This window comes from Onychomys torridus, chromosome 18, assembly GCF_903995425.1.
Source record: "Onychomys torridus chromosome 18, mOncTor1.1, whole genome shotgun sequence".
NCBI lineage: Eukaryota > Metazoa > Chordata > Mammalia > Rodentia > Cricetidae > Onychomys > Onychomys torridus.
The window spans coordinates 5,932,420-5,955,904 of NC_050460.1; the positions used below are offsets into that span (position 1 = coordinate 5,932,420).

Sequence of the window (23,485 nt, forward strand, 5' to 3'; positions counted from 1 at the left end):
ATCTGGTTCGGTTAATGGAAGTGGGAAGACCCACCCTGAAAGCAGGTGACCCATTCCCTGAGTTTGGGTCCTGGACAACAAAGAGATATGGAAAATGATATAACCATCTGAAAATTTCAAAGCATGATTTAAAAAAAAAAAATTTAAAGAGAGGGGCCTGCAGAGATCAGGGTGCTCAGAGGTTAAGGGTACCTCTTGCTTTTCCAGGGAGGATCAAGCTCAGTTTCCAGCACTCAGGTAGGAGAGGCTCACAACTGCCTGTAACTCAAGATCCAGGGGATCTGATACCCTCTTCTGGCCTCTGTGGGCACCTGTATGCATGTGGCACCTGTACACACACACACACACACACGGCCCCCCAGATAAATAAAAAATAAATGAATAAATAAATACAAAGGAGAAATCAGGCTGAACCCCAACAATTATTGCTGTCCACTTACTGACTGTAGCTGCAACATGGAGAGCTACCCTGCCACCCCCAACTCCGTTCCTGCCACCAGAACTTCCCTGCCCTGGTGGAATGGACCCTCTGACTGTGAGTCCAGCCAACCCTCAGTTCATCTACATTCCTTTTGTCTGGGTGCTTTGTCACAGAAACAGGAAGTGAAACTAAGTCACCTCTTTTCTCCTCCAACACCGCTGGTGTAGGGTGCTGACATGCTGTGGATGCGTGCATGTGTGCATGCCTGCGGTAAGGAGAGGCGAGCACACCATCCTGAGGGCACAGCTCTGGAAAGGCGCCCAGGCCTTCAGTGGCAGCAGGAGGAGATCACGGTGTCCTCTCTGGAGCCATTGGCAAATTAGGAATTGCTCATCTGAACCTCTCAGCAGAGTGAGCTGCACCTGTGTTGTCCCCTGTTGCTCCTTGAGGCTTCTGTCACTTAGGTCCTGCTCCCCTGTCCTGTTCTGGCCCCTGTACATCCCTCCAGCTAAGCTGTGGTTGTCACTGTTCACTCACGTGTCTCCCCAGGACATACACAAAGAGAGCTTTGAGGGAGCAGGGACCAGAAACACAATGGTAAAATGGAGGGTTGTACATAAATAAATAGGGATGTTTGTGCCCTCCATCCATACAGAGGCATGGGGCACATTACAAGTGTCCCCAACTACATCCTAGACTCAATCTCTCTAGCCTTAAGCTTGAGTGCAGAGCCTGGCAGTCCTAAGTATCCATCAATACTGATCCAGTGAACACAGCTTAGTCAGCTCTAGAAGTTCTAGTCTGAGAAAACCCTTTGGGATTTTGACAGCTCATGAGGAGCCCAACCCTCAGGATGAATCATAAAAAGGAGAGCCAATTCAAGGGACACACAATAAAAATGGGTTCTTAGGGGACTTTGTAGACTGAGACCCAGACCAAGAGCAAAGGTCCTGCTAAGAGTCATGAAGGAGCCGAGCAGTGGTGGCGCACGCCTTTAATCCCAGTACTAGGGAGGCAGAGCCAGGTGGATCTCTGTGAGTTCGAGGCCAGCCTGGTCTACAGAGTGAGATCCAGGACAGGCTTCAAAGCTACACAGAGAAACCCTGTCCCAGAAAAAAAAGAATCATGAAGGATCAGAGGTCAAGTGAGATCATTAGTAAAGACCAATACCCCAAGAGCAAGACAGAGTTGGACTCCCGTTGGGGATAATAACCACCCGGTCTCTCCCGGTCAAATCTGTGTTGCAGGAAGAAGACATGAGCAGCAAGGTGAGGCAGGGTCCCCAAGAGCAGGGCCACACTCACAGCATCCCATTCCTTCCCTGAACCTGCCTCCCTCAGTCTGAGTGCTGGTGAGCAGTCTGTCTGCATGGAGCCCGGGGCTGAGGACAGAGGCATATCTTCTGTGCTAGGGTCCTGGAAAGTGGATGTGGCGAAGATGGTGTAGTTAGACACAGTTAGCAAAGAGAATGGTGCTCCTCTAGAAGGCAGAGGAGCCCAGATGTGCTCTGACAGAGACGTGCGGCTGGCTATGGTAAGGAAACTCCCTGGTTCTGCTGTGGTTGGAAATGCCTCAGAAGACAGATCAATGATGGGCACTGCCCACATGTTAGTATTCTTCCTGGCAGGGTCACTGGAGGTCCCAGAGCAGGATGGTCTTAGAAACAGCCTGGTGTGGGGAGGAGCTGGGTGTTGGGCAGAAATCGCCAGCTGACTTCCAGTTCCTGGGGGAACTTACACAATCTGCTTGGGTTTCAAGAGCCAGTGAGGAAGGAAGTGGTGGTCACCACAGGAAGGGAGGCAAGAGTCATCGAGAGGCACTGGCCCAGGTCTCTATCCATGTAGACTATCTTAGTGGCACTGGCCTCCAGAGGGGAGAGACCAGGGGTCCACAGGCCCTCTTCACTGTACTTTTGGTCATCTTCCTTGAAGAAAGTGTGGCCCCAAAATTCTGAGACCATCTGTGCTGTAGGAAGTTCCTCCTCTGCTGGGACATGGCTTCACACCTATATTCTCTGCCCTGTGCACTCAGCCCTCAGTTCCTGGCCTCCACCTCTTAGGGAGCCTTAGAAGTCTGGAGTCTGTTTCTAGAGATGCTAGCATATTCCACAGACAGAAGGGGGTCAGGCGAGGGCTTTGGGTAGGGCTGGGTGTTGCTGGAGATGGAGTCCTGAGGGCTCACGTGGTTGAGGTGGACGAGGGAAGCATAGCACATGGTCTCAGTGTCCTCATTGGAGAGGGTCTGCTGACTGAAGGCCTGAGAATCAAAGAAAACAGGTGTCTGTTGAAAGAACAGCAGTGGGGTGGCCGGCAGCCTGTGAGAAACCAGAGCAGGGCAGAGGGACAGGCTTGGAGTTTAAGATGCAGAACACGGGCTAGAGAGATGGTAGATGGTTGACAGCACTGGCTGCTCTTCCAGAAGACCTGGGGTTCAATTCCCAGCACCCACATGGCAGCTCACAACTGTCTATTAACTCCAGTCTCAGGGGATATGACTCCCTTTTCTGAGCATCTCAGGCACTGCATACACATCACACACATACATGTAGGCAAAACACTCATAAACATTAAATAAAAATAAATAAGCCTTTTCTTTACAAAGATGTGGGATGTGGCATTGGGTCTGCAAGGCCTCTGGGAAAAGGTTGGCTAGAAAGTTGTCTTTCCTGCCACTGTGCTGAGAAGCACTGGCCTCCCCAGGTTCCTGTTCCAAACTGGAATCAGGCTTCATTCCAAATCCATGGAAGCAAAGACCCTGGGGATGGGGACTAAGAAACCATTGATTTGTATATTTTTCAATGTTGGGGATGGAACACAGGGTCTTGCATATGCATGGCAAAGACTATCACTGAACTACAGCCCCCAGGCCTTGTGTTTATGAGACTGGGTCTCATTATATTGCCCTGTCTGGCTTGAAATTGGAGACGATCCTGCCTTGGCTTCATAAGTGCTGGGATTACCAGCCTGCACCACCATACCCTTCAAGAGACTTTAAGTTCTCCAAGTGAACCTTATGCACATTCAAGCTGGAATAGGGCTGAAGTAAAGAGGACTCATCAGAGACACATTTCATGGAACCAATTCTAGCGTCATACAGAGGGCTGGAGCCTTCTCATTCTGTGGGTCTTTAGTAGCAGGAGTCTTGGGTCTGCAGGTGAGACAGAACTACCCAAACCACTTAGCCCTCAGGAGGACTGTTTTCCCATACTGACTGGACCCATGGTAAGTAGTCTGTGGGCTGGCTAGGGACCTAAGACAACAGAAGAGCTGTCTCCCATAGAGATGATGGCCAAGAGCTGGTTCTACCCCCGCTCCCATCTTTTCTCTGTCTCTCTTTGTTTCTGTCTGTCTGTCTGCCTGCCTGCCTGCCTGTCTCTCTAGTTTGAGTTTGGGAACACAAGGAGAAGAAATACATAAAAAGGAAACATGGAAGTAGGTCATGAGGATGTGAGCAGTCATAAGTGTGTGCCACCACTTAGAGTAAACAGAAACTGAACCAGACCAAAGTTCACAACGACAGATGTGCACCAGACAGCTAGGGTACCTCAGGTCCCAGAGAAGAGTCTTTCCTACTTACAGTGGTTTCCACCTGCTGGCCTGGAAAGTCTTCATAAATATGGTGACATTCGTTCTCAACTGTGAGGAAACCAGAAAGTTAGTGGGGAGACTTCCCATGTACCACCTTTCCATTTCCTGTGGCAACAACAGGCTGGGGCCCTGATGGAGGAGAGCCCAGGGTAGTTTCTGCCTAGGGAGCTCCCAAGCACCCAGCACTGAGTAGTGTCTAAGGAGTCAGAAAACCTGATAGCCTGACTGCCTGTGTCTGTTCTGCATAAACCCAGTCAACTTCAGGGTCAATTTTAGGTCATGCACTGTAAGTTCCATATTTAAATATCAGATTAAGTACAATCTGTTCACTGGTGGGGTTACGGGTGGTAAGATGTTGGCTTTCTAGTCCCTTGTGTCAAAAGCCCTTAGTGTGAAGTATTTCCTATGAACGCACTCTCCCACACTCACCCCTGTGTGCACACTCACACATACTCCTAAATAAAAATGTCACAGTGACCCACTAAACTGATTGCATAACATTTGGAAAATAAGCAATAGAATTTTGAAATTCTCTTTTCAATAAGGATTTTTTTTCAGAACTTGAAAAAATGATATTTTTTAAGTGGAGCCCTCTGATTCACTCATGCATTTGTTGTCCCCAGAAATATCTGTAAGGCATGTGGAGAATAAATACCTAGGGCACAGAGGACAAAACAGCAAGGAAGGATGCAAAAGTCAGCTGGAGGCCACATTGCTCATATGGGATTAATGCTAAAAACTCAAAACTTTGAAGATTAAAATGTCCTTGAAGAACCTGAAGGAAGCTGGGTGGTGGTGGCACATGCCTTTAATCCCAGCACTTGGGAGGCAGAGGTGGGTAGATCTCTGAGTTCAAGGCCAGCCTGGTCTACACAGTGAGTTCCAGGACAGCTAGGGCTACACAGAGAAACCCTGTCTCAAAAAAACCTTAATAATAATAAAAGAAGGATCTAAAGGAAAACAATTTTTCCCTTTGTAGTACATTCACTTTGGGTTGTGTGTAACTATATCAGTGTAAGGGGGTGCATATTCATGGGTGTGTGTGTGTGTGTGTGTGTGTGTGTGTGTGTGTGTGTGTGTGTATAGAAGCCAGAGGACAGCCTTGAGTGGTATTCCTCAGGAGCTGTCCACATTGTTTTTTGTTTGTTTGTTTGTTTGTTTGTTTGTTTTTGTTTTTTGTTTTTGAGACAGAGTCTCTCACCCAGACCTGGGGCTTGCTGATTCAGTGAAGCCGATGAACCTGTCTCTGCCTACCCAGTGCTAGAATTACATGTGTGTGCTCCCATGTCTATACAGCTGCTGGATAGTGAATTCCAGTCCTCATGTTTACAGAGCAAGCATTTTACCAACTGAGCCATATCCCCATCCCTCTGTTTTTACTGTGGGAGCTAAGGGCATAGTTCAGTGGTAGAGTGTGTGTTTAACATGGGCCTTGGTTCCATCCTTAGTACCACAAAGGGAGAAAAATGACTGTGTATCCTTTGAAATGTGTATATATGGTGTACATTACATATGATATGGTGTTGAACATATATCACAAAATAGTTAATGATGTGGAACAATGGACTGGTCTGGTTTTATTCCTGTTGCTGTGGCAGACACCCCAACAAAAAAGCAATGCAGGAGAGGGAAGGCACATTTACTGACGATTACAGGTTACAGTCCATCATTTTGGGAAGAACTCAAGTAGCCAGACACCTCACACCCACAGCCAAGAGCAAAGAGAATAAACACATCCTGCTTGCTTGCTCTCAGATAACTTTCTCCTCTTATACTGTTCACAACCCACTGACTAGGGAATGGTTCTGCCTACATGGGGTAGGTCTACCACATCGATTAACATTGTGATAATCCCTTCCCGCTGCAGACGGGCTCTTAGACTAACCTGATTCTTCATTAAGATTCTCTTCCCAGGTGACTCTAGATGTGTCAAGTTGACAGTTAAAAACCTACCAGCACACCCATATCCCTCCTGTGGCAAGAGCAGTTACAAGCCGCTCACTTGGTGAAAGTATAGGGCATGATGTACTGTTCTTACCCATAGTCTTCGTGTTGTACATTAAATCCTTTGACTCGTTCATTCTGTGTAGTTGCTATTTTGTATTTTTTTTTTTTGGCCTACATATCTTTCTGCATTTCTTCCCTCATATTGAGAAAAACAAAATTTTAAAATGATAGCAACGTGACCCCACACACACCAGGAAGGTTCTCCTTCTCCAAGACCCCAGCACACCCCGTAATCTCCACACCCTGTCCCCACACCCATCCGCCGAGACCCCAGCCACTGCCTGAGACTCAGAGACCAGCACCCAGCTCCCATCCGGCCCAGAGCTTCCATGTGGACCAGAGAGAGGCTTCCTGAATCTGTCAGCTCTGTCTGGACCAAGTGCACTGATAAGACCAAGAATGAATCCACGAGGAGATGGGCAGATGTCAAGACAGAAGTACATACAACAAAATAATGAGCAATACAGCATCACCAGAACCTAGCCCTTCTCCAACAGCTAGACCTGAACATCACAAAATGGAAGAAGCAGAAGAAAACAACCTTATAAGTAACATCATGAAGAGGCTAGAGCCTTACAAAGAAGAAATAAAAAATGAAGTGGAGGAATAGACCATCAAAAAATGGGAAGAACACTATAAAAAAAAAAAAAAAAAACTAGAGGAAGGGACAAACAAAGGAGAAGAAAACAATAAATCCCTGAAAGAAAATCATGAAAAAGCAATGAAACAGATGAGGGAAACAGTCCAAGACGTGAAAAGGGAAATAGAAAAAATGAAGACACAGGCAGAGAAAATACTTGAAGTAGAAAATCTGAGTAAACAAACAGGAACTTCAGATGTAAGCATAACCAACAGAATGCAAGAGATGGAAGAAAGGATCTCTGGTGTTGAAGGTATGGTAGAAGAAATAGAGTCATCAGTCAAAGAAAACACTAAAGGCAACAAAGTCATGACCTAAAATGTCCAAGAAATTTGGGACACCATGAAAAGACCAAACCTACGAATAATAGGGATAGAGGAAGGAGAAGAATACCAACTCAAAGGCACAGAAAATATATTCAACAAGATCATAGAAGAAAACTTTCCCAACTTAAAGAAGGAAATGCCTATGAAAATACAAGAAGCTTATAGAACACCAAACAGACTAGACCCCCCAAAAAGTCCCCTCACCACATAATAATTAAACAACTAAATGTACAGAATAAAGAAAGAATATTAAGAGCAGCAAGAGAAAAAGGCCAAGTGACTTATAAAGGCAAACCCATCAGAATAACACCCAATTTCTCAATGGAGACTTTGAAAGCCAGAAGGACCTGGACAGATATATTGCAGACACTAAGAGACCATGAATGCCAGTCTAGGCTAATATACCCAGCAAAATTTTCAATCATCATAGACGGAGTGAACAAGACATTCCAAGACAAAGCCAGATTTAAACAATACTTATCCACAAACCCAACTATACATAAAGCACTAGAAGGAAAATTCAAACCTAAGGAAGTCAGATACACCTTCAAAAACACAGGAAATAGATAATATCACATCAGTAAACCCCAAAGAAGAGAAGTACAGACACACTACCACCAAAAAATAAAAATAATAACAGGAATGAAGAGTCACTGGTCATTAATATCCCTTAATATCAATGGACTTAATTCACCTATAAAAAGACACAGGCAAACAGAATGGATATGAAAGCAGGACCCATTTTTCTGCTGCATACAAGAAACACACCTCAAATTCAAAGATAGACACTACCTAAGAATAAAAGGTTGGGAAAAGACTTTCCAATCAAATGGTCTTAAGAAGCAAGCTAGTGTAGCCATCCTAATACCCAGCAAAATAGACTTCAAACTAAGATCAATCAAAAGAGATCAAGAAGGACATTACATACTCATCGCAGGAAAGATCCACCAAGATGAAGTTTCAATTCTGAACATTTACGCCCCAAACACAAGGGCACCCACATATGTAAAAGAAACATTACTAAAGCTTAAATCACATATAAAACCCCACACATTAATAGTGGGAGACTTCAACACCCCACTTTCACCACAGGACAGATCTGCCAAATTGAAACTTAACAGAGAAATAAAGGACTTAACTGATGTTATGACTCAAATGGACTTAATCGATATCTACAGAACATTCCATGCTAACTAAAAAGAATATACCTTCTTTTCAGCACCCCATGGAACCTTCTTTAAAATCAAACACATACTTGGCCACAAAGCAAATCTCAACAGATACAAAACAATTGGAATAACCTCCTGCATTCTATCAGACCACCATGGTTTAAAGTTAGATTTCAACAACAACAAAAACTACAGAAAACCTACAACCTCATGGAAACTGAATAATGCTCAAATGAATCACAAATGGGTTAAGAAGATATAAAGAAAGAAATTAAAGACTTCCTAGAGATCAACGAAAATGAATACACCACACACCCAAACTTATGGGACACTATGAAAGCAGTGCTAAGAGGGAAATTCATAGCACTAAATGCTCACATAAAGAAGTTGGAGAAATCTCACATTAGTGACTTAATAGCATACTGAAAGCTCTAGAACAAGAAGAAGCAAAGTCTCCCAGGAAGAATAGATGCCAGGAAATTATCAAATTGAGAGCTGAAATCAATAAAATAGAAACAAAGAGAATAATACAAAAAATTAATGAAACAAAGAGTTGGTTCTTTGAGAAAATCAACAAGATAGACAAGCCCTTATCCAAACTAACCAAAAGACAGAGAGAGAGCATCCAAATGAACAAAATCAGAAATGGAAAGGGGGACATAACAACAGACAATGAGGAAATCCAGAGAATCATCACATCATACTTCAAAAACCTCTACTCCACAAAATTGGAAAAATCTAAAAGAAATGGATAATTTTCTGGATAGATACCACATAACTAAGTTAAATCAAGACCAGATAAACCATTTAAATAGTCCAATAACCCCTAAGGAAATAGAATCAGTCATTAAGTCTCCCAACCCCCCCCCCAAAAAAAAAATGCCTAGGACCAGATGGTTTCAGCACAGAATTCTACCAGATCTTCAAAGAAAAGTTAATACCAATACTCTTTAAATTGTTCCACACAATAGAAGCAGAAGGAACATTACCAAACTCCTTCTATGAGGCTACAATTACCCTGATTCCTAAACCAAACAAAGATGCAACAAAGAAAGAGGACTACAGACCGATCTCCCTCATGAACATTGATGCAAAAATACTCAATAAAATACTGGCAAACAGACTCTAAGAACACATCAAAACAATCATTCACCATGATCAAGTAGGCTTCATCCCAAGGATGGTTCAACATACAAAAGTCCGTTAATGTAATACACCATATAAACAAACTCAAAGAAAAAAACCACATTATCATCTCACTAGATGCAGAAAAGGCATTTGACAAAATCCAACTTTTCATGATAAAAGTCTTGTAGCAATCAGGAATACAGGGAACATACCTAAACATAATAAAGGCAATTTACAGCAAGCCAACAGCCAACATCAAATTAAATGGAGAGAAACTCAAAGTGATTCCACTAAAATTAGTAACAAGGCAAGGCTGTCTGCTCTCCCCATACTTATTCAATGTAGTACTTGAAGTTCTAGCCGCAGCGATAAAACAACATAAAGAGATTAAGGGGATACAAATTGGAAAGGAAGAAGTCAAGTTTCCCTATTTACAGATGACATGATAGTATACATGAGTGACCCCAAAAATTTAACCAAGGAACTAATACAGCTTATAAACACCTTCAGCAACATAGCAGGATACAAGGTCAACTCAAAAAAATTAGTAGCCCTCCTATATACAATTGACAAACAGGCTGAGAACGAAATCAGAGATACATCACCCTTTTTCAATAGCCACAAATGATATAAAATAACTTGGGGTAACTCTAACTAAGCAAGTGAAGGACCTTTATGACAAGAACTTTAAGTCCCTGAAAAAAGAAATTGAAGAAGATGTCAGAAAATGGAAAGATCTCCCATGCTCATGGATAGGCAGAATTAACATAGTAAAAATGGCAATCTTACCAAAAGCAATCTACAGATTCAAAGCAATCCCCATCAAAATACCAACACAATTCTTCACAGACCTGGAGAGAATAATAATCAACTTTATATGGAAAAACAAAAAACCCAGGATAGCCAAAAGAATCCTGTACAATAAAACAACTTCTGGAGGCATCACAATCCCCAACCTCAAGCTCTACTATAGAGCTACCATAATAAAAACAGATTGGTACTGGCATAAAAACCAACATGTGGACCGATGGAATTGAATTGAAGACCCTGACATTAATCCACATACCTATGAACATTTGACAAAGAGGCCAAAACTGTACAATGGAAAAAAGAAAGCATCTTCAACAAATGGTGCTGGCATAACTGGTTCTCAATGTGTAGAAGGCTGCAAATAGATCCATATCTGTCACCATGCACAAAACTTAAGTCCGAGTGGATCAAAGATCTCAACATAAACCCAGTTACTCTGAACCTGATAGAGGAGAAAGTAGGAAGTAGTCTTGAACGCATTGGCATAAGAGATCACTTCCTAAATATAACACCAGTAGCACAGACACTGAGAGAAACAATCAATCAATGGGACCTCTTGAAACTGAGAAGCTTTTGTAGAGCAAAGGACACGGTCAACAAGACAGAGCGACAGCCTATAGAATGGGAAAAGATCTTCACCAACTTCACATCTGACAGAGGGCTGATATCCAGAATATATAAAGAACTCAAGAAATTAGACATCAAAATGCCCAACAGTCCAATTAAGAAATGGGCTATAGAACTAAACAGAGAATTCTCAACAGAGGAAGCTCAAGTGGCTGAAAGACATTTAAGGAATTGCTCAACATCCCTAATCATCAGGGAAATGCAAATCAAAACGACTCTGAGATACCACCTTATACCCGTCAGAATGGCTAAGATCAAAAACACTGAAGATACCTTATGCTGGAGAGGATGTGGAGCAAGGGGAACTCTCTTCCACTGTTGGTGGGAATGCAAACTTGTACAACCACTGTGGAAATCAGTGTGGCGATTTCTTAGAAAATTGGGAATCAATCTCCTCCAATATCCAGCTATACCACTCTTGGGCATATACCTAAGGAGTGCTCAATCATACCACAAGGGCTGAGCTATGTTCATATCAGCATTGTTTGTAATACCTAGATGCCCTTCAACTGAAGAATGGATAAAAATAATGTGGTACATATACACAATGGAGTACTACTCAGCAGAGAAAAATAATGACATCATCAAGTTTGCAGGCAAATGGATGGATCTAGAAAAAAATCATCCAGAGTGAGGTAACCCAGACTCAGAAAGACAAACATGGTATGTACTCACTCATAGGAGGATACTAGATGTAAAACAAAGATGACTAGACTGCTACTCATAACTCCAAGGAGGCTACCTAGAAAACAGGACCCTAAGAAAGACACAGCTATCTCCCAATGACAGAGAAATGGATGAGATCTACATGAACAACCTGGACATGAATGAGGGTAATGAAGGGCAAGGTTCGAGGGAAAGAGAGCTTAGGGGAGCAGGAGATCCCAGCTAGATCAAGAACATGGAGGGAGAACAAGGAATAAAAGACCATGATAAATGAAGACCACATGAGAATAGGAAGAAGCAAAGTGCTAGAGAGGTCCCCAGAAATCCACAATGATACATCCATTGTAGACTACTGGCAATGGTTGAGAGAAAGCCCAAACTGACCTACTCTGGGGATTGGATGGCCAAACACCCTAACTGTTGTGCTAGAAATTTCATCCAATGACTGAGGGAAGCAGATGCAAAGACCCACAGCCAGGCCCTTGGTGGAGCTCCAGGAGTCCAGTTGGCGAGAAAGAGGAGGGATTGTATGAGTGAGAATTGTTGAGACCAAGATTGGAAAAAGCACAGAGACAAATAGCCAAACTAATGGAAACACATGAACTATGAACCAAAAGCTGAGGAGCCCCCAACTGGATCAGGCCCTCTGGATAAGTGAGACAATTGAATAGCTTGAACTGTTTGGGAGGCACCCAGGCAGTGGGACCGGGACCTCTCCTTAGTGCATGAGCTGGCTGTTTGGAACCTGAGGCCTATGCAGGGACACTTTGCTCAGCCAGGGAGGAGGGGACTGGACCTGCCTGTACTGAATCCACCAGGTTGAGCTGAATCCCCAGGGGAGTCTTTGCCCTGGATGAGATGGGAATGGAGGGGAGGGGATGGGGGGAAGGTGGGGGTGGGAGGGGGAGGACAGGGGAACCCACGGCTGATATGTAAAATTAAATTAAATTATAAAATAAAATTTAAAAAAATAGAAGGAAAAAAAAAGATAAGCCAGGTTTGATTCCCCACACCCATACAATGGATCACAACTCTCTGTAACTCTAGTTCCAGGCAATCTGATAGGCACCAGGCACACACATGATGCCTAGAAATATGTGCAAGCAAAGAACCCTTATATATGAAATAAAATAATTTTTAAAAAAAGATGAAAACAGTAAATGATGCAAAATCCTAGCAAATAGGTGGTGGGTTGGGATGCCTGCAGGTAAACCAGACTGAAAGCTGAGTGGGACTGGTCCTGCCTCTACCCCTTATCCTCCACCCCTTACCCTCCACCCCTCACCCCCTTTGAGCCAGGCCACCAGGCCTGCCACCTTGTGAAGGAGAAGGAAGCCACGTGGATAGTTTCCTTGATGGGAAAACAACATGGGCTCACCTTTCTGGGCTCTTCGTCGAGCATTCTGGAAGTTCAGGATGACAAGGACCACAAGTCCGAGCAGTAGCAGCATGGCCACTGCCACACCGGCAAGGATGACCTTCCACATCCAGTTATCTGGAGGGCTTTGGAACAGAGATTCTCGGGGTGAGGAGAGTCGGAGCCCAGAACACTGCCTTCCTTCTCCAGGCCTGCGATTCCCAGCCTCTTCTGGGGTCCCCTGCTCAGCTTGGCAGGGGACCCCTTTAATGTGAAGTGAGGCTGCCTTCTAACAGGGTAATGCTGACAATGCCACAAGCCATTGTTCCTTTTCCTTTTCTGTCTCCTGCCCCCAACTTCCTTTTGGAACCCTGAGCTGCCAGTCCCAGCCTCCTTCCTACAGGGATCTTTGTCCCATCCTGCAGCTTTACCTCAGCCCTTTTCTGTGGGATGCAGCTAGTTCCCAGAAGAATCAGGGAACCTGACAAACAGCATTCCAATATGCCCCGCTTCAAGTCACTTAAAGTCCAAAGACCTGAAGGCAGACACGAACACACTTGTAGCAGCCTCTAGGGAAGGGGCTAAGTGGTAAGGTTGTAGAGAAAGACATCAAGGACATCTCAGCCCAGCTGGTTTCTGATTTAATATCTAAACAAGGAGTGGTCTACAAGACTCTGGGATCCACTGTCTTCAGGGATGTGGATTCAGAGAGAAGTAGATGGTAGAGGCCAAGGTCCTGGAGCCTGGAAGTCCATCAGCAGGCATGCAAAGATTCCAGACCATGAGCATAGGAACTTCAGGCTGTGCATTTCTCCTGACTGTTCCCTTACAACAACCCTGCTCACGTGGAAGGATGAGCAAGAGGACTGGAAGAAGGGCAGAGGTAAGGACGCAATGTAGTCACAAGGCTGCCTGCACAAGGGTAAGGCGGTAGGCCAGTGGGGATCCCCTCTAACCCACACTCCAGTCCATCCTCATTGCACTGTAGAAGATGGTGGTACCAAAGGAAGATAGGCATGTCCCATCTAGTAATGTCTGGTGAAATTTTTAGCGTCTACTTGTGTTCAGAAAGAAACTTGTAGTACTGGTCATGGATGGTCAAGGACACTGCTAAATATCTTAAAAGGCACAGAAGAGTCTCCTGTGACAAAGAACTAGCCAGCTGGCGGCAAAGGCCCATCACTCAACAGGCTGAGGCAAGAGAACCAAAAGTTCAAGGTCACCTTGTGTGATAGAGTGAATTAAAGACCAGCTTGAGTTATTAAGTGAAATCACAATCTCAAAATAGAAAGTATAAGGGTGAGAGTACAGCATAGTCGTAGAACTCCTGCTGGTAAATGTGAGGTCTCAGGTCGGTCTTCATAAAAGATAGATAGATAGATAGATAGATAGATAGATAGATAGATAGATAGATGAATAGATAGGTAGATGACAGATAGATGAATAGATGTAGATAGATTATAGATAAATTAGATGATAGATAGATAAATAATAGATAGATTGATAAATAGATGATAGATAGATGAATAGATAGGTAGATGACAGATAGATAGATAGATAGATAGATAGATAGATAGATAGATAGATAGATGATAGATAAATTAGATGGTAGATAGATAAATGATAAATGATAGATAGATAGATAGATAGATTACAAATATAGGAATATTATTGTGATCTCATTTTGCAGATGAGAAGACTGAGGCCTATATAAAATGATCAGAAGTGACCATCTGACTCCATCCATTCTGTGACAGCTGGGCATCTATCAGCATGACAGTTAGGGAACTATAGCAGGAAAGTGGGAGGAAACACAAGACTAATAGGACAGGCCACGGAGTCTGCAGTACCTGCCAGTGTCAGGGCTGGTGGCCAAGGCCAAGGTTGTTGTCCTCCAGGAGGCAGTGCGTGGGGTTGGAGCTGTAAGAGACCACAATGAGCACAGCATCTGTCTTTTCAACACCTCCAACCCCCATTCTCCAGCCCTGGAAGAGGAGGAACCCACACATGGCACTGGAGCCAGCAAGTAAAGGCCCTGAGGAGTGCCATCTGTCCAGCTGTGAATGGAGCTAGAGTCACCTCCCAAGAAAGGCCACAGTGCATGTGCCTGTAAATGAGGCCTCACATGTTCCAGGGCCTCTCCTGCTTCCTGTGTTCTTTCATTTTAAGTTTGTATTATTTTTAATTATGTGTCTGTGGTGGGGTGATATATGAGTGCAGTGCCCATGGAGACCAGAAGTATCAGATCCTCTGGAGCTGGAGTCACAGGCTGTTGAGAGCCATATGAAGAGAGGACTGGGAACCAAACTCAGGTCCTCTGAGAGAGCAGCAAACACTCTTAACCACTGAGCCATCTGTCTAGTCTCCAGTGTTTATTTTAATGTGTGTGTTTATGTGCATGTATGTGCATGTTTGTATGTATGCAGGTGCACATGTGTGCATATGTATGTATGCATGTGTATGTGTGTATGTGCATGTGTGCATGTGAATGTATGCATGTGGAGGCTAAAGTACAATTTCAAATATCTTCACTCGGGTGTGATCCATTTCATCTTTATTGAATTTTTGAGACTTGGTTTCTCACTGCCCTGGACTTTGCCAATGAGCCCCAAGAATCCTCTGTCTTTACCTCCCCAGGGGTGGGATTGCAAGTATGTGTCCCCACACCCAGCTTTTTCTTCAATGTGTGTTTGGGAATGGAACTTGCACAGTCTCTCAGGTAGGTTTTTCCTAATTGTGATAAAATACTCTGTCCAAAGCAATTTATGAGAAAAAGAGATTGGTGTAGCATACAGTTCAGAGTACAGTCCATCACAGCAGGAAGTCAAGACAACAGGATCCAGAAGCAGCATCCAGTCAGGGAGTAGAGAGAGCAATGAATGTGTTCAGCTCACTTACTTTTTTATATTTTTATATCCCAAGCTAGGGAATGGAGTCATCCACTTTTAGAATGGGTCTTCCCACCTCAAGCTAAGATAATCCCTCACAGGTGTGGCCAGAGGCTTGTCTCCCTGGTGATTCTAGGTTCTGCCACATTGACAACTAAAACCATCACACTTGGTAAGCACTTTACTGGCTGAGTGTCTCCCCATCCTGGGTCCACTATGTTTGAACATATGAAGGTCACAACTAATGACTCCCCAATATGGAGTGTGCCTGGGGCAAAGCTTTCATAAAAATAACCTCTAGGCACCCATTGAACCAAAGGGCTGGACACACTCTGCAGCAGGGAAAGCTCTGGGTGGAGCCGTTGAACCTGTGAACTTATGAACATGAAAGACTAACTCAGAAAGCCCTCCACCACTGCAGTCTTCAACATGAGACACACAGGAGACCCAAGTCTCTGGGATGCCCAGAGCTCAGAGAGTCTCAGCCGTCAAGGGCAGGTCCTGAATGAGAACCCACATCTCCCCACCTTCCCCACTAAGCCTTCTGTGTATCTCTCTGTCTAGCTGTCTCCTCTCAGTCCACATCTCTTGGTGTTCCCTCCATTTGCTCTGAGGTCTCTCTCATGTGATGGAGCCCACCACCCCTAGAGAGAAGGTTTCTGATGGGATTACAGTCAAGGGATGTTCAGGAAAGGATGCTGAGACAGCTCGGGGGAGCGACAAGATCCTTCAGTAAAGAGATTTCTGTTAGCAGCAGCAGAAGTGTTAAGAGTAACCAGTGAGAACTGCCCAGAGGCCAGCAAGCCTGGTTCTAGGGTTGGCTCTGCCCTGAACCAGAAGGTGGCCTTGGGGGAGGGGCCTTTCTTCCCTCTGCCCAGCTCTCAGGTACTAGAGGAAGCAGTTTCTAGAGTCTTTGTGACTCTGGAAGGCTGAGAGCCATATGAAAGGGGGAGCTCACCTTTTGACACAACCAGTCGGATGCTTCTGAGAATAATGATTGTTCTGCGATTTTCAGCGATCCCACAGAAATAAGGACCCGAGTCTCTCACCGTGAGTGCAGTCATGGTGACAGTGAAGAAGTGAGAATCAGGATAGTCCCGGAGGGAGAATTTTGACTGCTGAGCATCTGTGTCGAGACTGGACACTAACAGTTTACAATTTTTTTCTGGTGTTTCCTGACACCACACCTTCACATTGAATAGTTTACTGGGATGATACCGGCAACTCACAAAAGTGGTCTTGCCCTCCACTGTTTGATGTAACTCTGTGTCCTGTGACCAGGAGCCTGAGAAAACACCCTTCAGTCAGAGAGCCCCCCAGCCTCCACAGCAGGGCTAGGAGATGGGTTCATTTCTCAGGGAGTGACACTCTTTGTGTCTTTGCTCGGGACAGAGTTTAGAGCCAGCTGCTGGCTACAACACTCCATGTATCCTGCATTCCCAACCACAGAGCCCATCTGTGCATACCTCCCAACCCCTGCCCTTTCCTCTCCCTGGTTCCTTCCCTCTGTCTTTGTCCCCTATCCTCACCTGAGGTCAGGAGCATCAGCAGGATGGGGGATAGCAGGCATGTGGCTTCCCAGGCCATAGGTCCTCTTCTCAAGGTGGGATTGGGCAGGAAGGGAAGGACTAGGGATGCTCTGAGGAGAAGAGACCAGGGCAGGGCAGGATCCAGGCAGCCACCATAGCCAGTGTGGGATGAATTGCCGAGGAAGCAGAGACCTCCGTGGACAAGAGGGAAGCTGAGCAAGGCCTGTGTGGCCCTGTGGATCCTCCAGCCACAGGCTTTGTAGCTAGGCTCCTGAACTGCACTAGATAAAGGCTAACAGAGAAATTGTAGTCTCCTGACTCATAAGACGGGGTGGAGAAAGCCCAGGAGGAAACCATAGTGAAGTAAGAGTGTGCTTGTTTCTCCCCAGCAACACCCACAATTCCCCACTTCCTCTTTAGCCTCAAGTTTCTGTTTTCCACCCAAGTCTGGCTTCACTAAATGCAGATGTCAGAACCAGAGGCCCTTTGAGATCTGGCTAGAACTCTCAGGCCAGCTTGCCCTCAGGGGTCAGAACCTTGCTGACTGGCCCACCTGAGAACCGGAAGGTTCCAAGTGGACTAAAGGAGGTGAGAAGAAGGGGTGGGCATTCATTCTGAGGAATGGAAGAGCAAGGCAGCTCTGATAAGTGTGGGCGACCGCAAAGCTGGGTATGAAGGAAGAGAGCTCAGACAGAGGGAAGGGAAACAGCCCCATGTCACCTCTGTATGCCAAGCTTTCCAACATGCCACACTCACTGCTAAGTATCACTTGAAAGACTACTCACCAAACACTTTTCAGAAATAACTGTCACAGGGCAGCAAGATGGCTCAGCAGGTAAGAACACTTGCTACCAAGACTGGTAACCTGAGTTTGAGCTCCATGACCCACATGGTAGAAGGAGAGAACCAATTCCCAAAAAGTTGTCTCTTACTTTCACATACGTGAGTTTAAAGTAAATAAATAAGTTGTCATTACATGCAAAAAAAAATCAATAGCTACAGGCTGTTCATAGTAAACTGATAAGCAAGGAGAAACCAGGCATGATGGTGTCCCGAGGAATGACAATATCATGTGGCCACTAGGATGCCAGGGGACAAGGGCTGACCCAGACTGCACAGGACTCATGAAAGGCTCTGGGGAAGAGTGGGACAGAGGAGTGGGCAGTACTACAGGCCCCAAGGAAGGCTGAGCCACCCTGTGAGGAGGTCTGAGAGGCAGGGTAAGCCTTTGCCAAAGTTGGTAAAGAGGCGCCAAGCCTTTAGACAGCAGTGTCAGCCAGCGGCAAGGCAGGGTGTCTAGGAGGGACTCGGGCTGTGGGAAGGTGACTTTCAGCAGCTGAAGGGGTAGCTGAGGTCACTTCTGCCACCTCACCCATCATAGCACAGAGCAAGAAGCCCAAGGATGCTGAGGGTGCACCTAGCAGCATCCTTCACCACAAGCAGAGCAAGGCGTGCATCTGCAGCCACATTGTGAACAGTTCTCGGCAAGTGCACAGCTGCGGCCACAGGGCTACTTGACCTGCTCATTCTGGCCAAGATGGTGAGCTTTGTGCAGGGTGTCCAGTCTCTACAGCCCTTAGCTCAGGAAGCTGTCATTGCACAAATCCTAATTGGTCTTATAATAAAAACCCAGAGCCAGATATTGGGATCAATGCTGAAAGATCAGAGAGATAAAGGAACAAGCCACAGCTATTTCTCACCTTGTCAACTCTTCAGCTGAAAGGGGAAGATCCTGTCTCAACCTTCCTATTGCTTGGATTAAAGGAGTTTGACTCCTAAATACTGGGATTAAATGTGTGAGCCATCACCAACTGGCTCTGTTTCTCTTTTAGACTGGATTAATCTCATGTAGTCTAGGTTGGCCTTGAACTCACAGAGATTCAGAGAGACCTTTGCCTCCAGAGTGCTAGAATTAAAGGTGTGTGCAACCACTGCCTGGCCTCTATGTTGAATCTAGTGGCTAGCTCTGTCTCTGATCTTCAGGCAAATTTTATTTGTTAGAGTACAATCAATTATCACCACACTCCCTTTTTTTAATCCAAAATAATAAAAGTTTATAACTAATATTAAAATAAAACTATGTACAATAAGTACAATAACTATATATAATATATACAGGCAATAATTACATCAATAATGTCTAGTCCATTAACATTTTACAAATTCAGAGAAAAAACTCCATTATTTATCCTATTTTGGTGAGTCCAAAGTGTTATACCTAATTCACTTACTATCCTAACTTGTATTACCAACCAAAAACTATTTTTTGATGTTTTTCAAACTTATACACTTTACACCTCTTTAGTGAGTTTCTTTTCTGAATTTATTAACAAGGAAAACTATAACTATCTAGTCTTCTACTCCATCAGAGACCCAAGAAGGAAATAATATTACCTGAGTATGCAAGGAGTGCAAGCTAGCAACTTCCAAAAATTGTGAGAAGTGACAGAAACAGTCACCCAAGGTTCCTCTGCTACGTTGGGGTATCATCTTCAACCTACAAGCCTAGCATATCTGACAAACCTATCTGTGAAGCAGGATTTTCTGAAGGGCCTTCCTACCTTGTCTTGGCAAAGTTCAGCAGTCCTTTCTTTTGTGTCCTGCTTGTCCATTTGGACAGCACACTGTCAGCAGTCGAGGCAAGGGGAGTTTCTTGTCCTTGTGGCTAACTTTTACCACAAAGAAAGTAAATTCCATTTGGAGTTTCTTCTATGCCCATCATCTTCTCTGAAGGAGATTGGTGCTGCCAGGAGCAAACATGTCTCATTGTTATTTTTTAAAAAAAGGAATCTTTGTTATTAAAATATCTTAAATGCCATATTCTGTAGATCTCTGAAGTACCTGAAGATGACTTATCTTTCTAAAATATATTTCTGTTTGACCTTGAAAACATACCTAATATGACTACAAGTTTGATTGTAATAGGTGATGTAGGGCCCTGGAACTCCCAAGTTGGGTAACTGCCGCCCTGCTTGCCAACCTTGACCTTGATGTCCTTCCTATGTTGATTCCCTGCCAGTCTTCACCCTCCTGAATGCTTAAGGGAAGTTCCTTGTTTGTGTTTCCTGCATTTGGTGTAAACAGCTTAGATGCAAGAATGTAACATTCAGTAGTGAACTTCTGCCCTCCAGGGTTCCTCCACTGTGCTGTAAGCCTGTATTTAAGGTTCCCTCCCTTCTTCAATAAAAGGCATTCCGCATCCCCTGGCATGAATGACCCGCTGTCTTTTGTCTCTTGTTTTTCGATCCACAGTCCCTCGCTCGGACATGGTAAACGGGTGGTGGTAGCGCGGGCGCTACCGCAACAAGGTGACTAATTACTAACCTGCATTTCTTTATTATCCTAAATAGTTTGTAATAATAACTTTCAAGGACTAGGAATTTGCATTATATTGTTAAATGAACTGTATAGGTACAATATCTTGAACAAGATTAGATGTATATGTACAGTATGTTCTAACAAAAATAATCTTAACTTTGCATTAATATACAAAGATCCATATCAATGTAAACAGTAAAACTAGCAATTACTTTTTAAAAGTAGATTCAGTAATCTACCTTTTATCTTCTCTCTCTCTCTCTCTCTCTCTCTCTCTCTCTCTCTCTCACACACTCACACACACACACACACACACACACACACACACATATATACATATATATATACTCTTTTTTTTTCCAAAACAAAGACCCTGAATCTAAACTCCTTGTCTAGCTTTCTTCCTAACTGTTACCAATACCAACATGTAGTCAACCACCAAAACAATGACAAACATCCACAACTCATAAAACAACAAAAAACCATCCATCCACTCCACGTCTTGGGAATGTGGGCATGCTATTTTTAAATTTACTTTCTGATGTCTGGGGGGCAGGGTGAAGGTATCTTTAGGGGATCCTGAAAAGAAAATTTTGGGTTAATTGTCAAGTCCTGGGATAAGTAGCTGTATCATGTGTTGTCCAGTATCTGTGTAATGGAAAAGAACAGGGCTTGTCTCAAGTCCTGGCTAGAGTGGTCTGTGAGGCTGGATCACCTCAGCTAGCCACCTCAAGATTGTCCTGAGCAGTTTGTGGTCCAAAGCCGATATTTAAGTGGTGTTTGTCAGCTTAATGGTGTTATCGTAGTCCATGTGGAATCATCATTATGGGGTCCCATCATCCTTTTGGAGACTTCAAAGGTCGTTGTTAAGCAAGGTCATGGTTCACTGAAGAAAAATGATAAAGACTCAAACCAGATGAAGCCTTTTTTTCTAGAATTAGTTAGTACTCTATATGACCATTATTATCATGACAAAAAGTTTATATATATCTTGATATAAAATTCATGTCTTATAAAAAGTTTTAAAGAGTCAAAATAAAACTAAAGGGTTATGATATTAGTTCCAATAAAATAGTCCCTTAAATTTTGGTTTTTCTTCTGTCCTATATCAGGTGGCTCTATTGACATGAGACAGAGATTTTAGATTTTCCTTTAATAAGCATACTTAGGTTTAGAGGAGAGAGCCACACTCAAACTCCAAAGCCAGCTTTAAGTTTTAGTTGAACTGGGACTACAAAAAGACAATTTGCATTATATGCCTATAGAGAAAAACAGAAACAAACATTTGGGAAGATTTATGAAATTTTATCCTATTAGAGATGTAATATACTAATAAGCCAATTAACTCTTTTTTCTTGGGACATTTTTTTCTGAGTAATTTGTCCTTTTTCTTCAGATGTCTCATTTGTCCAGTGTTCTTCAGATTCCTTAGCTGGATGCCTTTATTCTCCTGAAAAACAAAAAGAAAATTCTGTCCCACTCATAGCTTTGGAGAATTTCCCTTTTGTCAAGTTTTATCTGATCAAATGAAAAGCATTTGTTGGTGGTATAAGTTAGTTTGGATTGAATGTACAAGCTGGTTGATGAACTATCATCTCTTCCAATTAAGAGGTCTTTCTTGTTTAAATCAAACCTGTGGCTGCATTCCTGCTGAGCTCCTGGCCTGGTTTTGGAGAGTAGCACCTAGCCCTAATCCTTGCTTTGTTTAATCATACCTTTTTTTTTTCTCTTATCACCCTATCTGAATCTTGTTTGAGAGTCAAGGATCAGAGAGTTCCCCCAAAGATCAAAGGACTATGTAAAACTTGGTCCAGGAAATGCGGAAGAGCATGGTGCTGTAGATATCACTCTGTATAAATAAAATGCTGATTGGCCAGTAGCCAGGCAGGAAGTATAGGCAGGACAAGCAGAGAAGAGAATTGTGGGAAGTAGAAGGCTGGGGAGGACAGACACTGCCAGCTGCCACCATGGCAAGAAGAATGTAAGGTAATGGTAAGCCACGAGTCACATGGCAAAGTATAGATTTATAGAAATGGGTTAATTTAAGATAGAAGAAGTAGATAACAAGAAGCCTGCCACAGCCATACAGTTTGTAAACAATATAAGTCTCTGTGTGCTTTCTTGGTTGGGTCTGAGTGACTGTGGGACTGGCGGGTAAGAGAGATTTGTCCTGACTGTGGGCCAGGCAGGAAAACTCTAACTACACCATAGTATTGAGAAATCAAGTAATTTGCACTTGGCATTTGGTCTCTGGGAGTTCCTTTTAGGTTGCTTTCAAGGTACAGAAATTAACTGGCTAAACTGTAATTAGAAATAAAAATGCCCTAGGCGAGAAGAAAGTACTTCAGTCCTTCCACGATGGACCCCCCTGCAGTCATGAAAGACTAAATTCATTCTTAAGATGCCTCTGAGTCATGGATCTGCATGAATCCACATACCCCTGCCACAACACACAGTGACACACACCTTTATCAATTTTGATGGTATTCTTAGCTTTTCTTCTCCTGAGGAAACACAAGCAAAACTTCTTCCCCAAAGTAACACATATCCTGCTTTCCATTCTGAGGTCAGCACATCTTTAAAATATATAGGCTGATTTAATTCTGTAGTTTTTTTTTTCTTTTATCCAATGTCTCTCCACAGGCATTGCTTCTTTCTCATTAGCATTGAGAAAATTCAAAGTTAATAAAACATTATGCCATCTATTTATGGGGGTCTTTATTACCCCTTTCTGTTTATTTAGCATATCCTTCAGAGTTCAGTTTGATCTTTCTATGACTGCTTGGCCTGTAGGATTATTTGGTATACCTTTAATATGCTTTATATTGTAATAAGCAGTAAATTGCATCATTCTACTAGAGACATATGCTGGAGCATTGTCAGTCTTAATTCATACAGGTATACCCATGCTGGTCATAACTTCTAACAAATGTGTGATTGACTACAGCCTTTTTGGAACTCAGAGCAGTTGCCCATTGAAATCCTGAATAGGTATCAATGGTATGGCATACA

General features: G+C 43.7%; 1 protein-coding gene across 1 annotated transcript; it reads right to left on the reverse strand.

Moving 5' to 3' along the window:
* Window positions 1-1,536: 1,536 nt before the first annotated feature.
* On the reverse strand, window positions 1,537-17,473 carry LOC118569956 (natural cytotoxicity triggering receptor 2-like). Its single transcript, XM_036168259.1, has 6 exons — window positions 17,156-17,473; window positions 16,585-16,911; window positions 14,589-14,658; window positions 12,760-12,884; window positions 3,998-4,056; window positions 1,537-2,677 (listed from the first exon to the last, which is right to left on the reverse strand). Exons 1-6 carry the CDS (start codon window positions 17,211-17,213, stop codon window positions 2,477-2,479), a joined length of 840 nt encoding a protein of 279 aa, XP_036024152.1. The 5' UTR covers window positions 17,214-17,473; the 3' UTR covers window positions 1,537-2,476.
* Between the last annotated feature and the right edge of the window lie 6,012 nt (window positions 17,474-23,485).

What these genes read in the sequence shown, in the direction of transcription:
- LOC118569956 (XM_036168259.1), bottom strand. Translation starts at nt 17,213, where the DNA reads ATGGCCTGGGAAGCCACATGCCTGCTATCCCCCATCCTGCTGATGCTC. An exon ending in GCTGATGCTCCTGACCTCAG is followed by an intron (nt 16,912 to 17,155) that starts GTGAGGATAGGG and finishes GTGTTTTCTCAG; the next exon opens with GCTCCTGGTCACAGGACACA. An exon ending in ACCAGCCCTGACACTGGCAG is followed by an intron (nt 12,885 to 14,588) that starts GTACTGCAGACT and finishes TCTGTTCCAAAG; the next exon opens with CCCTCCAGATAACTGGATGT.